Source organism: Octodon degus, unplaced genomic scaffold, assembly GCF_000260255.1.
Source record: "Octodon degus isolate 3935 unplaced genomic scaffold, OctDeg1.0 scaffold00009, whole genome shotgun sequence".
Classification (NCBI taxonomy): Eukaryota; Metazoa; Chordata; class Mammalia; order Rodentia; family Octodontidae; genus Octodon; species Octodon degus.
The window spans coordinates 12,811,372-12,828,531 of record NW_004524585.1 but is presented as its reverse complement, the minus strand read 5'-3'; the positions used below and the strand labels follow the sequence as shown (position 1 = coordinate 12,828,531).

The 17,160-nt window shown below is 51.5% G+C and overlaps 1 protein-coding gene across 2 annotated transcripts; it reads left to right on the top strand.

Moving 5' to 3' along the window:
- The first annotated feature begins 6,158 nt into the window (after positions 1 to 6,158).
- Fmod (fibromodulin) lies at positions 6,159 to 16,683 on the top strand. Of its 2 annotated transcripts, XM_023708133.1 has the most exons (4): positions 6,180 to 6,558; positions 7,904 to 7,961; positions 9,151 to 10,142; positions 14,951 to 16,683. In XM_023708133.1, exons 3-4 carry the CDS (start codon positions 9,158 to 9,160, stop codon positions 15,100 to 15,102), a joined length of 1,137 nt encoding a protein of 378 aa, XP_023563901.1. In that variant the 5' UTR covers positions 6,180 to 6,558; positions 7,904 to 7,961; positions 9,151 to 9,157; the 3' UTR covers positions 15,103 to 16,683. The 2 variants fall into 2 exon arrangements, with proteins under 2 accessions (XP_004625434.1, XP_023563901.1); XM_004625377.3 differs by lacking the exon at positions 7,904 to 7,961 and having other exon boundaries at positions 6,159 to 6,558.
- The last annotated feature ends 477 nt before the right edge of the window (positions 16,684 to 17,160 follow it).

Genomic DNA, 17,160 nt, shown 5'->3' with positions numbered 1-17,160 from the left:
GGAGTGAATCTTTCTGTATCTTGACTGAAGATCAAAACAATTTCTATTCTTGTAAATTCCCTTAGAAATACAGCCTCGTGGGCCTGGGGAAGGAATGCGTTTCTTCCCAAAGCTTAGCAGGCAGCCTGGCTGGGAGCCATTTGGCAGCATCCCCAGCAGGAAAGTTGGGGAAGAAGCAACAGTGCTCCTCAAGATGATACGGCAACAGACAGACAGTGGGGTCTGCTGGCACCTGCCCAGGGACCCTACAGTCCAGGGGCACCCCCGAGATGGAAAAGGGAGCCCTTCTGCCTCAGTGATGAGGAGCTGCTGGCCCAGGTCACAGCCCCAACACTGTGCTGCCCGGAGAGGCAGCATTTGTCTTGTGGGGGGAGGTCTTACTGAAATAAACCTAAATATTTTTTAAAATAAGATACAAAACTCGGATTATTTCTTAACATCAAATGAGATTTCAATTTAATTGGGCTGCTTTGGATTCCGCCCCTTGATTGACTGCCTGCAGCTACATGACCCTTGTTACCTCCCTTTCTTGTTCTTTCATAAATCGGTTTGAAAGGTGGCCTCCTCTGTGGAGCTGGAGGTGAAGTCCTGCCCTTGCATGCCTCCAGGTAGTGCTCTCACCCCTGGCTGCACATCGAAGACATCAACTAATCAAACAACGCAGGCCGTCTGCACTGTCTTTCTGACCTGCACCACGGCTTGGGTGTGGGCATTTTCCACTGTTTCTGATGTGCTGTGAGGGCTGGGAACGCTCTCCTAAGTGGAACCTATATAAGTCGGAAGCCCAGGCCCTCCGGCCCTGCTAAATCCCCATTTCTGGGTTATTTCTCCTATAAATGTCAGGTGTGTAGTCTGCTTTCTCTCCCTGTCACCACCCCCACATCCCTTTTAAAATCATACTCCCTGCCATCTTCCCGTGGATTAGAACATGAGGTCCTCCTTTCTACCCCTGCCAACCAGTTTCTGAACAAACACCCAAGGTGGGCCTTTTCTAAGTGTCTCTCACACACCAGATGCTGTGTTAGATGCTAACCGTCCAGTGAGACAAATGTTAACCATCTGCATTCTACAGATAAGGCACTAAAGATCAAAGAGATTAAGGAACAGGCCCCAGATTTCTGGGATTTGACTTGCTACATCTGACTCAGAATCCATTCACTTTCCAAGAAAATAACAACATATTGCCTTTCCTAAGCACATCCCACCCTCCTCCTTAAAGGCATGCTCCTTCTTTTAACTGTCACTTTACTAGGCTCCATACTGACGTAAGCAGAGAGTTGAAGAAACTAAAGGTCTAGGGACTCTCACACATTACCAGGAGTCATTATTCCAGGTCTCTGTGGAACTCCAGTGGAGTTAAATACAAGTGCCCAGGCCTTTGGATGAGACCCCTGAAAATGTCACCAGTTCTCACCTGGAAGAATGTTAAGCCCATCTTCAGGTGGGAACTAACTTCTTGCCTTCCTTAGTCCCTGGGGATTCAACTGGTGCTGCTCCTTAGTAGGTATTCTTGGTCTACCTTCTCCCCTGATTTTGGCGGTGCTAGGCAAGTGCTCTCCACCATGGTGCTGCCTCTCCAGCCTTGATCTTGATCCTTAAACTCCAGCTGAGAAGAAACAGGGCATCTCCTCTCCTCAACTGCTCTGTACTTGGCTCTTGGATCTTGATCTTTTCCTTGGCCCTCTAGGTAGGTAAGATCATTTCCTGTCTCTCTAGAGAAGTCATGTGTCCACGTCTGTAGAGAGTTCTACACTGGCCCTGCACTCAACGCTCTTGCCTATATTGGGGGATTTGACGGTTTCAGCCACTGAAGGTCTCACCTCTATGCTCGGCTGGCTTCTCTAAGATTGGTCTAAACTACCAAAGTAGTTGACTATCACTTAGTTAAATCCAACGTCTCCACCTCTCATTTACTCCACTAACATTAACAAAAGGTGGAGCATATGCCATGAGTAGAGGCACCATGGCAGTTGCCTCCCTCCTCAGGGAACTTCTACTCTTCTAAAACAACCACCAGAGGCCGCCATTCGTTCAGGGCCACCTCTTGGTAGACGCCCCACTAGAAGCCCATATTCTGTACCTTACTTAGTCCTCACAGCAACTCATGGGGGAAAGGTGGTCATCACCATGTGATAACGAGGATGCTGAGTCTTACTGATACCTAAGCAACCAGCTCAAAGTCACAGACAAAATAAGTGGGAGGGCTGGAGTTTGGACATATTTCTATGTCCAAAAGCTTGCTTTCTCATTTACACTGAAACTTCTATCTATAGCATAGTAGTTTGGAGCTCAGACTCTAGAAGCAGGCTGACTTAAATTTAGAAACTGAGCCCTGCCATTTCATTGCTATGCAGTCTTGAACAAATGAGCAAGGCTTTCTAGCCTTCATTGTTCAGCTGTATTGTTTCTACTTGTGGTGAGACTCTCAGGAGTGGTACCTGGCATATTAGCGCTAATGTCTGGGCCTCGCCTCACCTGTATCTGCTTAATTTCTCAGGCAGCATCCTGGGAACTGGTCTGTCATGCCACTGAGTGCTTCTCATAGCCACAGAGCAGTCTGAGGGACACCATTAGTTCTCAGCTCATTTGCATAAAAAATACATTGTCATATTGTAGGTCACCAGATGATAAACCTCCAAGTTTCAGGTTGTCAGTTATCCCTTCTGCCTCCTTCCTTACTCAACTCTCTTCCCTTTTCTGACTCAGGCGCACTCCTACTTTGTAGAAGGTGATCTGGAAGCCATCTTGTCATCATTGTGTCACAATATCAAGCATGCTGTAAGCACACAATAAAAATAAGAGATGCTGTCTATTAAAAAAGAAATGCAGTTCTGTTTTATACATATTGTGAGAAAACTCTTCTGCTCTCAGTACATCTCCTAAGACTGAAATGCAAGCCTTTCTCCTTTCATAAGTGAAAGAAAACAAGTCTTTTCCCCAATTCCAACATCTTTATGGTGCTCATCTCTTCTGGAAAGAGATTTTTCATAGTGAGAACATCTAATGAGCTCTAGGCGCCAAGGGGTAGCAAAAACATCTCTCTTGGAAACTTTGGGACACCATTTTTGGGTGACAGCATAGGCAAGACTTTCCATCGAAATATCAGACCAGTTAAATATCCCTCTCTGTTGTCAAGAGTTTTCCAGACAGGCCTGGGTTGTATAACTATGATCATCTTTCTACTGACCTCTTAGATCCAGTTCAAGAATTCTGTTTGGGTGAATTTTCAGCCTTAACTCTTGTCCCTGGATGTCTGGGATACAAGGCTGTGTCAACACAGGGGTCGTCAGGTCCTGTCATGTAGACGGTGAAGAGGAAAGTGTTGGTCACTGTGTCTTGGTTGGTGGGAATTTGAGTCAGAAGACACTTTGGTCCTCCCAGGCAGGGTGGGTCATGTGTCAGAGGCAATCAGTTGTGCCTGATGGCTGTGGTTTAACCTGCACTTTTCTGGAGAGGAAAGAAATAACTAGGGCTTGAACGTCTGGAAAATCTAATTGGCCTAAAGGTCTGAGAGATTTCCTGGCCTGGCTGGTGGTGGTTACTCCATACAGGGTGGATTTGAAGAAAGAGCGACTGTAGGAGCCAAAGATATAATTTATTTCATAACTTTCTGCTGATTGCCCCCTAGGTGCCAGCCATTCTATGCCCAGCTGGGAACAGGGCTACAGAAATGAATAACACAGCTGCTTCCTTTAGGTTGCCTGCATTCTGGTGACTGGGCAATTCTGGCTTGCCACTTCTAGAAGCCTATGTCCCTAATGGATCTCCTTCCCAAATGGTCCCCTTCAGAAATCTTAGGACATCAGTGTCCCATGATTGGCTTCTCACCTGTAAGCAAAACTCTAGGCTCTGGAACCCAGGCAACAGCAGGAATAGTCAAAATGGAGGTCAGAACCCCCTTTACAGGCCAGCATAGGGAATTCTTGACAGTGGATGTGTCCCTGAAACTCTACCTCCTGAGATGGTCCCAGTTACTCCCTCTTGTCTTCCTTCCAGGCGCCCTTGCAAGGGCAGGGGTGAGAGAAGGCCAGGTGTGAACTCCACTGCTTTAGAAAAGGACAAGCCCCATGGAATCCCTGCCTGTTGAGGCAGGGATTGGTTGGAAAGGATCTCTGCCAAAATTTGGTCCCCAGACGCTATTGGCTTTCACTGTTAGTAAATGCAATATTAGTCAGCATGCTGGAAATTTAAAACATAAGCATCTGTACTCGTTAGATTTGCCTGGGCTGTCTAAGCCCATCTAAGATGTGCCAAGCAAACCTGGTTGCCAACACCAGTGTCCTCCACTGAAAAGTGACCTGCCCTCTGGATTAAAAAATGATCAGAGAATTACCTATTCTTTATTCATAATGTTTTCACGTTAAAGCCATTCGCTTCGCTTCTCCTGCCCCGTGTGCCTCTGCTGTGTTATGAGCAGACATTATATCGAAGCTTCTTTGTATCATCGGCACTTCGGACTGTGCTTGGCAGAGAAGAGATGCTCTTCTTCATTAAACTGCAATTAAATATATGTAGGGTCAGGGACAGAACCCTGGTATTCCAGCCCCCTCTCATCTTCCCAACCATCTGCCACGGCATTCAAGCTGATCAAGCTGCCTAATTAGTTGTGTGTCATCTTGATCCTTGCTTCCTCCAGTCCCCTGATCTTCTGGCCTCAAGTTGCAGGAAAGTGGGCTTTGAGACACGTAGGTTCAACTCCTCTCTACCCATCACCAGCTTGTCACTCTCTATCTTCAAGCCCCCGTTTCCAGCACAGAATAACTACTATGATCTTTACATGAGAAAAGTAACCCACCGAGTTTGTAGCACGTGTTCAGCAAGAGCTCAGTCAGTGCTTTGCTTTCTCAACTTTTCTTACACTCTGAGAGAAGGGGTCCTTGACAAGCCCCTCTGGCTACACATGACATCACAGCTCCAACCTGTGCAGAATCCACAAGTCCCATCTGCCTCGACACTTCTACATTCTCCACACCCAAATAAATCATCCAAGGGCTTCTCAATGGGTATTTTTAAATGCAAGGAGTCTTTCCTTGGATGTTGACACAAGAGAGTCACTTCAGAAAAGAGTGTATAGGACACATGGGTCATCTAAGCCACTGAGAGTCTACCTGATCCACATCCTAGTGGCTCTCAGATGTCTTCTCCCAGCTCCTCAATTCCAAGCTCAGGTTCTTATTTATGCCCAGCTGCCTGCACACATCTCTACCAGAAAGCCTCACAGTATCTGCAACCCAGCACATCCAAAGTAGAACTTCAATTTTTTTTCCAACCAACTCTGTTCCTCTCCATCCCTTCTTTTATCAGGAAATGGTACCACAACTCACTCAGTTGCTCCAATTAAAATCCTAGGAGTTATCTTGACTTTACTCAATCCCCTGAATCTGATCTGCAAGACTTCTCGGCTCCATCCACAATCTGTTGCCTCTTTTCCTCTGAGCCAGCAGGACCTGCCCCTGTCTCCCCTGGAGTCTGGGCTACAGCATCTGCTTCCACTCTGCTCCTCTCCTCCACATAGCAGTGCTCCTCACCGGCCTTCTAAAGTGTAAATCAGATCCTATAGTTTCACCTCCATAAAACGTACAGTTGCTAAATATTTCGAATAAGAACCAAATCATTTCCATAAACGTCCCTCCATGGTTTTGCCCTTGCCCATTTCTCTGACCCTATCTTCCCCTGGCTCAGAGACTCTGCCTCTCACTCTGTCTCTCCTGAAGTGGGTACCAGCCAGGCAGGTGCTTCACCCATCTTATATCTTACCCTTCTCCATTCAACCCAACTGGCAAGTATTCATAGCTGTAAAATGGTTGCAAGGGTTGAGAGACAGTGCTTGGTGCTAGCAGATAGTAAGTGATGAACAAATGTTACACTCCTTGCCATGTCTTTTGTTCTGAAGGTGGGAGCAGGAAGAAGGGGCGAGGGCGGGGCCGTAGTCCACAATGCTCTCACTGGGCAGAAATACAACCCAACCAGAGCCTGTGTCTCCTCCCTCGCGTCCTGTTAGCCACAACTCTATCACCTGCCGGCAGGGGGCGCTTGAGTCAAGAAGGGCGAGCACGGGGGGGGGGGGGGTGAGGGGACTGGGGTTGCTGAAGGGGTTAAGAGGTTTCTTCCTAAACCTGGCCCTCCCCAGCCGGCATCTGCCTCTGTGGGCTTAATGAGAAGTGCAGGCACTTCATCAGGACTGCAAATAACTTCAAGGGCGCCACTAACTCATTCAGCAGGAAGACCCAGAACTGCCAAAGCTTCAGGGAAGATAAGGGAGTGGAAAGAAGGTGGTTTTTATAGCGTGGCGAAGAGGGAAGGATTTTGCGAGGAGGAGTGTGGGCTCCTCCCCTGCAGAGGAGCTGAAAAAGCCCGGTCTGGTCTTGGTCTCATCCCCTCTCTGCACTATATTTGATTAGGAATTCGGGGGCGGGCCTTGGCCTGGCACTGAGGCGTACACTCTCAGTAGGCACTCTCTCTCTGTGTCTCTCACTCTCTCTCTGTCTCTCTCATACGTCCTCCTACCCGAGGAGGCCAGACAGGGACGTGGTCACTCTCTGAAAGGTTCAACTTGAGGTAAGTTCAGTTGTTTTACTTTGGGATTTTCCCCCTTGTGATTCATAAAAGAAAGGAAAGGGTTAGGCGTGGGGAGAGGGTCAGGCAGGGAGAAGGCCTCCCCCCTCCTTCTTACCAAGACTCCAGGGTTGGTGGAGAGAGGTAGGGGACTGGGAGGAGTGGTCCTGGTGGCTACCTTTCTCCTACAGCCTCTTAGTGGGTGTGGGTGGCCTCCAATTTCCAGACATGGAAAAGCAAGGGACCCGATATCTACAGAAGCTTCTTGGGACACTTTGGAGTAGTCTGTGTACTCTGAGTGCTCCTGGAAGCTCTCTTAGACAGGGGTTGTGGTGCCTAAATGCTGTGTGTGTGTGTGTGCAAGTTTTATGCAGCATGTGTGTGTTTTCCTGGGGTAAAAGGAGAGAATAAAGAGAAAAGTCAAGCATTGGCTGGGGCCAGGGAGCTGTGCATTGAGGGGGGTCTCACCCAGGTAGGGGTGGCCTCTAGTTTGACCCGCTGGGCTCTGGGTGGGAGAAGAGGACTCCCCTAGAGTGGACACATGGCATGGCCGCAGAGGCTTGCAAATGCCAGGGCTGGAGCTTTGCATCATTCGCACTCTAAGCTCAGGCTAGCATGGTCTCTAGTCGGCTGGGAGACAACTGAGGCATATACAGCCCTGAAACAGCAAGGCTTCGAGATGGAGTGGGGTGAGGACAGGCACACGCTACCCTCCCAACTCTTGCAGCGGCCATAGCCCTAAAGAGAGGCTGAAGTGGCGGGGTGTGCAGCCCCAGGGAAGTGGGGTCTCAGGAAGGTGGCTCTTGTCTGCCAAGGTGCCCAGTCTGGAAGGAGAAATGGAGACAGAGGCCCACTGTGCCAGCCCTCCAGACAGCCACCAAAGTCCTGCAGCAGCCCAGGGCTGAACACGGAAAAAATGTACTTTTGGCAATGGGCCGCTCCATCCTTCTTCCCTCCTGGCCACAGCCAGTGACCAGCCAGCATGCCCAGGCAGTGGGCAGTTGGGTTGCCTCTCAGAAACACTGTAGCTCTTTGTCTGAGGCCTGTGGCTGTCCCAAGGTAGGCCAGAGTGCGTACTTCCCAGCAACCCAGGAGCTGACAAGATGAAGCAGGCTTAAGGGAATGAGAGGGACAGAGGACAGAGAGGAAGGGATGAGGGCTAGAGGTGACTGACTGAATGGAATGTCACCCTCAGGGACCATCTCATCGGCTCATTGGATTGAGGTTGCTTTTATACACCTGCCTTTTTCCTGTCCCTAGGAGCCAATATTGGCAAGACGCAATGACAGTGTTAGAGGTACATGTCACAATTCCAGGCCACAAATATTTTAAGCTTTTTCTATCCCAGGGTGACACACGGGAAAATTCCCACTGCCTACAGGGGCTTGGCAGTAGAACTGCTCCACGTAACTGGATTAGGGTCCCAGCACTGTGTGCGCTGCCCCTGCTTCCTCATCTCCCCTACCTTCAGCTTCTCAGGCAGCCCTAACCTCACATTGGTCCCCAGCCTGCTGTCCTCATCTTCTAGCTTTGCGAAGTCTACAGCAAGAGGCTGCCTAGCAAAGGGTGCCCTAGACACAGAGCCTGGGACAGGAGGCACCATCCAGTGGAGGAGGCAGCTCGGGACGAAAGAGGAGAACACCACCCTGAAGCACTTTCCCTTGGGGAACCCCACCCCACTTCTCACTTCTACTCAGACGTTCAGTGACCCTGTTCATTTCTCTGGGCTCCTGGTGGCTCCCACTTAGCAGGGAGATCACTAACTGATCACTGGGTCCCACAGAAGAGAGAGGCATGAAATGGCCCAAACCCCACACCCTTGGTGCCCACTGGAGGCAAGCACCCACCCGGTGCCAGCAGCTCCAGTCTAAGAGGATCTGTAGCTGCCCCATGGAGACCAGGAGGTATTTGCAGCTAGATGCTGCTAACCAGTCTTCTTACCCAGCCGACTGTTACAGACAATGGCTCTTTGGAAGGTAGCCCAGGCCTGTGGTGGCTGCTGAGGGACCATGCCCCTCCCCAGACACCAGGGCCAGACGCCCACAGCCTGCCCAAGAGACCACAAGGTCTCCCAGAAGTCGTTCAGGCTTCCCCTTTGATGTCTGCAGCCATTTCAGGAGGTTTCCCAGACAGCGGTACAGCAAGAGCCAGTTGGATTTTTCCTGGTCTCCTAGAAAATGTTACTTCTCTGGGAGTGTGAACTGGATGGGAATGGATTCAAGCTTGAGAGCAGCCTACCTCCACCACTAAGCCCTCCACACACACGCACACAGATGCACCTACGTGTTACGTACATACAGCCCACACGCACACACAGGGAGTGTTCTGGGCTTCCCAACCTGTGCAGCAGCCCTTCCAAAAAATGCACCCCCTCCCACTCAAGTTCCTCTTGATCTCTCAGATTGTCTCTGTGACTCTGCCACACATGCTTAGGTCACCCCAGTCAGCCAGGGTCAAGCAGCACCAAGCGAGCAGAGCACAGAAGGGGGTGAGCCCTGCACAGCTGAGCCTGTGTGTGTCCTGCCTACCCCGCCTCACTGTCCTCCCATGGTCTCATTCATGCCCACCTGCTCTGTCCCCTTTCCCTCCCTGCAGAGACAGAATGCAGCGGCTGTCCCTCCTGCTGCTGGCAGGGCTTTGCTCCCTCTCCTGGGCCCAGTACGATGACGACCCTCACTGGTGGTTCCAGTACCTCCGCAGCCAGCAGTCTACCTACTACGACCCCTATGACCCTTACCCATACCCATATGAGCCCTCGGAGCCTTACCCATATGGAGTAGAGGAAGGGCCAGCTTATGCTTATGGCTCCCTGCCCCCACCAGAGCCCCGTGACTGTCCCCAGGAGTGCGACTGTCCCCCCAACTTCCCCACGGCCATGTACTGTGATAACCGCAACCTCAAGTACCTGCCCTTCGTCCCCTCCCGCATGAAGTACGTCTACTTCCAGAACAACCAGATCACCTCCATCCAGGAAGGCGTCTTCGACAATGCCACAGGGCTGCTGTGGGTCGCGCTCCATGGCAACCAGATCACCAGTGACAAGGTGGGCAGGAAGGTGTTCTCGAAGCTGAGGCACCTGGAGAGGCTGTACTTGGATCACAACAACCTGACTCGGATGCCCGGCCCCCTGCCTCGCTCCCTGCGAGAGCTCCACCTCGACCACAACCAGATCTCGAGGGTCCCCAACAATGCTCTGGAAGGGCTAGAGAACCTCACAGCCTTGTACCTGCACCACAACGAGATCCAAGAGGTGGGCAGCTCCATGAGGGGCCTCCGCTCCCTGATCTTGCTGGACCTGAGCTACAACCACCTCCGGAGGGTGCCTGACGGGCTGCCCGTGGCCCTTGAGCAGCTCTACCTAGAGCACAACAACGTCTACACCGTTCCCGACAGCTATTTCCGGGGCTCACCCAAGCTGCTGTATGTGCGGCTGTCGCACAACAGTCTCACCAACAATGGTCTGGCCACCAACAGCTTCAATGCCAGTAGCCTTCTGGAGCTCGATCTGTCCTACAACCAGCTGCAGAAGATCCCCCCTGTCAACACCAACCTGGAGAACCTCTACCTCCAAGGCAATAGGATTAACGGTGAGCCTGGGCGGAGGGGCGGGGCTGGCTGGTGTTTCCTGAGTCCTAGTGGCAAAACGGAAAGGGAGAGGCAGAGGGAACCACAGGAAGCCATCAGTGTGGCCCAGTGATGCACACTTTTAATTCCAGCTACACAGGATGCAGGAGTATCACAAGTTCAAGACCAGCCTGGGCAAACTAGTGAGCCCCTGTCTCAAAACCTGAAAATAAAAAAGGGCCGGGCGTGGTGGCATACACCTGTAATCTCAGCACTTGGGAGGCTGAGGCAGGAGGATTGCAACTTCAAGCCCAGCCTGGTGAGCAATTTAGCAATTTAATGAGACCCTGGCTTAAAATAAAATGATTTTTTTAAAGGGCTGGAGATTTATAGCTCAGTGAAAAGGCCCTGGGCTCAATCCCTACTACCAGTAAATAAATAAGCTATTGAACTAAAATTTGAATTTTAAAAGGGCTTGTGAATACCTCAGTGCAAGGCTCTGAGTACAATCCTTAATACTGAAAAACAAGAAAAGAAACAACTGGACAACCAAAGCCATAGCCTTGACCAACAGGCGCAGCATAGCATGTGTTTATCCCAACAGTGCTGAGAAAGCTCACTGGGGAGGGGGCTGGCTCAGAAGACCAGGAGAGGAATGTTTCCTTCTAGGGTGGAGAGCTAAGTGGGCCAAGGCTGGGGAGGCAGGCCTCCCTACCTGAGAGTCATTCTGCAACAAGGGACCTAGAAGGGTTCACCTGTGGGGACAGCCAGGGACACAAGAGTGAGAGAAGAGGTCAGGTTGAGTTGGGAGGGGACAATTTCCAGAGAAGGAGCCAGGCACATTTGTCCTCCCTTGCATTCTTGGAAGTTGAGGCAGGTGGGCTGACAGCTCAGGGCCACCTTGGGCAACTTAGTGACTAGGGGAGAGCCTGCCCTGAAAGAAAAAAGCAAAAAGAAATTAAATAAAAGGACTTGGGATGTAGTTTAGTACAAAGGCCTTGGGTTCAATCCCCAGTGCCAAGGAGGGAGGGAGGGAGGAGGAAAGGAAGAAGGGAGGGGAAGGGAGGGGAGTGGAGGGAGAAAGAAGAGAAGGCTCCTGTGGGCCCCTCCCGACCCTGGCCGTGAGGTAGCCTCAGTGCTTCCTCCCCACCTGGACAGGGGCTTGTTTCCCTAAGACTGACTCCCTTTGGCTCTACAGTCTTGTGTTTTGGTGTTTATTTGTTTTTAAGACGTAACAGCTGGTGGGAAGAATGCTCTCCCCATCAGAGTGCATGTGGTGTTTGTTCTGGTCAGCTCTGCCTGGAGTCCGGGTAGCCCCTGGTGGCAGGGCAGAGGTCCTCCCTGAGGCCCAAGGAGACCTGGGGTGGTTTGGGGAAGGACGAGGGGCTGCTTATGTTATAAGCACTTCCTTCAAAACCCCTAAAACAACCAAAGGGTTGCCTCTCTGGTTTTCTGACTCAGAGAACTAAAAGGGCATTACTGGTGGAATGACCTCATGGCTATTCAGCCCCCTTCTCTCAGCTCTCACAGGGCTTCTGATGTCTTAATCTCAGCTGGAAGATCCTGAGCCAGGGAATAGCCACCCTGTCCCCTACCCCCCCCCCCACGCTGCTTCTCTGGGAGGGGACACTGTTAATGACCCGCTTGCAGAAGGCTTTGAAGTAGGGCTTGCTGAGAAAGACTCAGGGAGAGACAGGCCACTTCTCCTCAGGGCTCAGGAAACACATCAGTCAGTCGACAGGGTCAGGTCAGTCGTTTAGCAAGATGTTAGGACTGGACCCCCTTGGAGGAGTGAGAAGCCAGCCTCTCAGGACAGCCCTGCAGGCAAGGTACAGAGCCTTCTGCCTGGTTGTGTGGGTTGAAGAATGAGGCACCACTGACATGGACATTCCAGAGGGGTTATTTAAAGCCTGTCTGTCTGTCTTTGGGGTCTTTGCACTCCCAGGGTGAGGCTGAAGGGTGCTTCAAGCCACCCTGAGGATGTCCCAGGCAGCAAGCGTGGGCCTTTCCTCATCTCCCTGGCAGGCACCGTCACTCACCTGCTGTCCTGGCGCTTCGTCACAGCAAAGGTGCCACACTGTGCCTCCTCCAAGCCTGACCATGAAAATGGGACAGCAAAGAGTGGTCATCCAGGGAAGAACCCTTCGGCTAGTGGCCAGCTATGGCATGGGGCAGGCGGGGTGGGAGACTTAGTCCCCATCTCATCAGCTGCCTGCCCTCCTGCAGCACCATGGCTTGCTGCTCAAACATGAGGCTGCCCCTGTCTCCCAAGAGTGTGTCAGAGGCAAAATTACTTAACAAAGCAACCCAAAGGCCTGTAAGAAAGTCCTCCAATCAGCAACATGAAAATTTTCAGTGTCTACCACAATCTCTGTGCACCATTGCAGCCTAACCCCCTATCATTTATTCTCTTCCCCAATGTTTTCTTTAAGCAAAGTAATTCCAATGCCTTCCCTTTCTTAAGCAACTAAGTTAATATGTGCAAAGTTCATGGCCCAGTTTTTAAATTAGCACATAATCTAAAAACTAATACATGTCAGCTTTTCTCTCCATTGCCATTTGGAGGTTGACAAGCACCAATTTCATTGTTGTTTGCATTGTCAAGTTGGGGAAACTGAGGCACAGAGGACGAAAAGCCATCTCTCAAGGTCACCCAATTACAGTATAGAACCTATGTTCCTGTTATGAATATAGAGAGACCTGAAGCCAAGCGCCCTGAGAGTAGGGAAGAGACCCCAGAAGGAAAATGGTTTCCCAGGCTCCTCTTTTTGGGGTAGATGTGAGAGATGTCTTCCTGTATCCAGGGATTTAGGGTAGGGATGGAAGTAGCCCTCTGAGGGAGAGCTCAGGCAAGCAGGGAAATAAGACAGGACCCTCTCCTCCCTCCCACTTTCTGCCAGCCTCTCCTGCAGTTTTTCCAGCGTGGCATCAGCGAGGGAACAGAGCATGGAATGTTATTTGGAAGCCTTGGGATCTAGTGGAACAGGGCGGGTATTCCAGGAGGAATTTGGAAAGACTTATGTCAGTATTTCATCTGGACTGGAAAATGTCAGCCTAGCCAGAGGTTCCACACAGAAGCCCTGTGCTATTCACGGGCTTGAGGGAGAGAGCAGGGTTGGGGGAGCTCCCTGTGCCGCAAGTGGGGCGGCATCTGTATGCACCGTCTAGCTCTCCACAAGCATGTCCTATATTTAGGAATCTGTAGCTGGGACCCAGGGCTTGAGCAGACAGTGTGAGGACTCCCGCTGAGAGAGATGCACCCCTGGGCCCCCAGCCTAGCTCCAGGTTAAAGTGGAAGGAGTACTCAGACCCTGCCCTGTCTATGGACCACACAGACCCACACAGCTACTGAATGCGGGCTCTGCCAATGGAATCCTCTCCCTGGAGCCAGAGGAGAAGCATCCCAAAGCGTCCAGCCCTCTTCCCCTTCTCCAGTCTCCCCAGAGCTCACTGCAGTGTGGATTACTCTTTGGACCTAGATGATTTTTTTTTGTCTGACATTTTCAATACAAGATAATCTGGCGTAGACCCACCACCTCAACAGGGCAGTCCTTGAAGGGCTCTGAGAGCAATAGTTGATGCTGATTTCAACACTCCTCGACACGTCTGCACACTGTCCTCCTCAGAACCCTCACCTTCATTCTCCTGACCTCCTCCAGGATGAGCTCCCAGGCTGTGCTGGGAAGGGTTGGAAAAGCTTCCCTCCCCTCACTTCCTCTGCAGTTTAAGGACACCTCTGATGGGACAAAAGCAAGCCCCAGCTCAGATCTGCACCACGTGACAGCGCCCATCCTCCTCTGTCTCCAGCCTCACCAGGGCTGCTGCGACGGCCCTTTGTGGAGCCTTCAAGCACTATGTTCCTGGGAGCCCGAGGCCCCTGCGGCTTTGGGTGGAAACTTCTCAGGCCCTGGTGGAGCTTTGATTCAGGTCCTGTTTTTCCCCTTTCATTGCTGACTAGGTAGCCTGGAGATGGAGGTGGGTGGTTTGTCCAAGAGGACATCGAGGGAAAACTGGTTTGTTCAGAGGACAACCAGAGCAAGGAGTATGGAAGGATCCACATGGAAAGCAGACAGAATTGGGGCATCTGTGACGTGGCACAGGGACCATCCTCTATGACAGGGTCTTCTCTTGAAATTTAAAAAAAACAGGTTGACTACAATCGTGTTAAATGCAGGGGGTTATGTATTTGACTCATTAGGTCCAGCGCGGCCAATAGCTCAGAGTGTGTAGCCCACTTTAGCCCTAGAGCGTGGCTTCGGGAAGGGGCACTGCGGAGACCGCAAAGCAGTGTGTGGGCTTCTCAAAACTCGTAACTGCTGTCTCTCAGCCTAGGATTTCTCTCTTTAATTTCCTGCCTCTTTCTCTATCTGCAAAGAGCAGGAGACTTTCGAAACTTAAGCCTTTTCTTCCCCTCAGCCTTCCTTCTCATAACCATGCTGCAAAAACCCCCTGGCCAACAGCAATCAAGGGCACAGAGGCTGCTTCTGGGCTTGGGCTGCCCTCTGCTTCCCCCTGCTGCCCACAGATGGGAAAAAAAATCCAAGCCCTGGAAGGAAGGACACTCAAGGACATCCAAACAACTCAACGTACACAGATGGGGATGGATAAAGTGGCGCTGGTGCAGAAGCAGAAGCCAATGTCCTCCTTCCCCGCTTCCCTAGTGCTGTCCCTTAGCGGTGCCTGTCAAAGACTCCCATCCCAGGAAACATCTTCCCACCCCTCCCTCAGCTCCACCCTCACAACAGAAGTCTTTAGAAGCAGCTCTGCTGCCCGCTCACTGGTACCCGCCCCCTGATCTGGCTCCTCCCAACCTGCTCTCTCGTCCCCGCAGAGTTCTCCATCAGCAGCTTCTGCACCGTGGTGGACGTCATGAACTTCTCCAAGCTGCAGGTGCTGCGCCTGGACGGGAATGAGATCCAGCGCAGCGCGATGCCTGTCGATGCCCCCCTCTGCCTGCGCCTCGCCAGCCTCATTGAGATCTGAGCGGCCCTCACAGCGGGCCCCTGCCATCCCCTGCATTTGGCTTGATGGTTTGGTTTGGCTTTTGTTGGAAGGTCTGGGACAACCAAGTCCATGGGCTCCTCTCTTCCCATAGGTGGGGTGAGGTGGCAACAGGGCTCTGTGGCCTTCTACCTAGGAATGAGGCAGACGCTCTCTGTTCCCCAGAGGACATAAGTAGCGGCAGAGGAGTCCTCCCTGGAAGCCCTGATCCCAGAAATCTCACTACTTTCTGCTCTCCCTGATGGTCCGGCGTCAGGGAGCTCTCAGCATTCCCTGGGCAGCAGCACCTAACCACCCTTTCAAGCAATCTCTGGTTCTCTGCATGTGCTGGGCTGACCGTGCAGCGAGCTCCCCTTCCTTGCTCCTTAGAGTATACCCCTTGCTGAGCCACCTCCTTCTCAGTCTGCCTCGTCCACCCGCCCTTCTGCGGGGACGCCCCTTCTGTGCCTTCAGCAGAGTCAGGAGGCCCCACTCGCAGCCCCCCACCCCCGTGGAGAGAACTCACACTTTTGTCTGAGACTAAGAAGATATTGAGAGTCTCCATTCCACCCCCCTAAACCTCACCTTTTGAAAGCCACCACATTGGAAATCATGACAATATTAATGGCCAGGCTTAGCTAAATTTGGGGGACTAGATATTAGCTGGGGAGCTCCTGAAAGATGGATCAGATTTCAAAGGGAGAAAAGACAGACTTAAAGATCACCAGCACCCCCAGTGGCTGTCAGAGCACTTCAAGTTAGCTAAACTGGAGGGACAGGCTGAGTAGTTTCCTTCTTGCCCAACGCTCTGCATCCCCAACCTGGGTCTTTCTCCTCGATGGTGGAGGCCATGTGTACTCCAAAACCTGAGAGAGCTAGTTTGCCCTCTTTTTTTTTTTTTTTTTTTTTTTTGCCCCAAGAGAGTTTTATGTACCAATGGTAAGGACAGATTCCAACCAGCCCAGGACCCAGGAGAGCTCAAAGGAAGAGGATGTGACTGATCTGTATTAACGGGATTGTCCTGAGACCGGCTCCAGGGTCTCTGCTGAAGACACTCCCTGAGGTCTGAAAAGCCCAGGCCAGGCAGCCAGATCTCACCACCCTGCTTTTGTATCTCTGAGCTATGCTCTATTTTTGAAGATGCCTTTGCTTTATCGCTTGGCTGGAGAGCAGTGAACTCTTCCAGCTTCTGTAAGGCAGTGCTGTCCGCTCACCCCTTTGGGGACAAAGGGATGAGCCATCGGCCTGGGAGCCAGAGGGGAAGACCAGCTGAGGGGTCAGCCGCACCACATCTGTGCCGAAGCCCATGACATCCTGATCCTGTGTCTGCTTGGGAGCGGCTTCCTGTAAAGGGAAGGGGGGAACCCTCGGGCTGTTCTTGGCTCCAGACCCTGCAATCTACAAAAGCCAAACCAGCTCATTTCAACAGGGAGCTCTGACTGGAGGGGTGAGGCTGCCCCCGGCCCCTGCCCTGGGCTCCTCAGACAGCATCTGCCTGTGGACACCATCGTGCCTCTACACAGGATGTTATGGGAGAAGCATGCGTGGTAGCCAGCCTGACCAATAAAGTATTGTACACCTGCAGCTGCGGGGTGGCATCATTACCGCCGGCCACACCCAGGGTTGCCTTAGGGCACCTGGTGAAGTCGCCCAGGCTTTGAACTATCCAGGCTCTTGTTACCTACTCTCCTTTTCATTTTGCCCCTTCTATTTGAGCAGATGTAGTTTAACAGCCCCCCACCCCAAAAATATACTGCATAAAATCTCTACTTAGCAAAGTTTGTGTTCTGGAAATTCTTTAAATCTAATTCCAAAAAAAAATTCTAATTCCAATCTCACTATCCACATATCTCCTTCCATGTGGTCCCCAAGAGATGAGAAAACAACCTTTTGTTTTCTTTTCAGTAGTGCTAACATCGGTTTTTCCCCTTCCACTATCCTCTTGTCAACCCAGCAATTCAGGATCCTGCTGGTCCAGTGTGTTTTTGTCCTGACTGCTGCTGTCCTCTAGTGGTCCTTCTGCAGCGAAGCATTGCCAAAGCCGGTTGGTCCTCGAGAGGA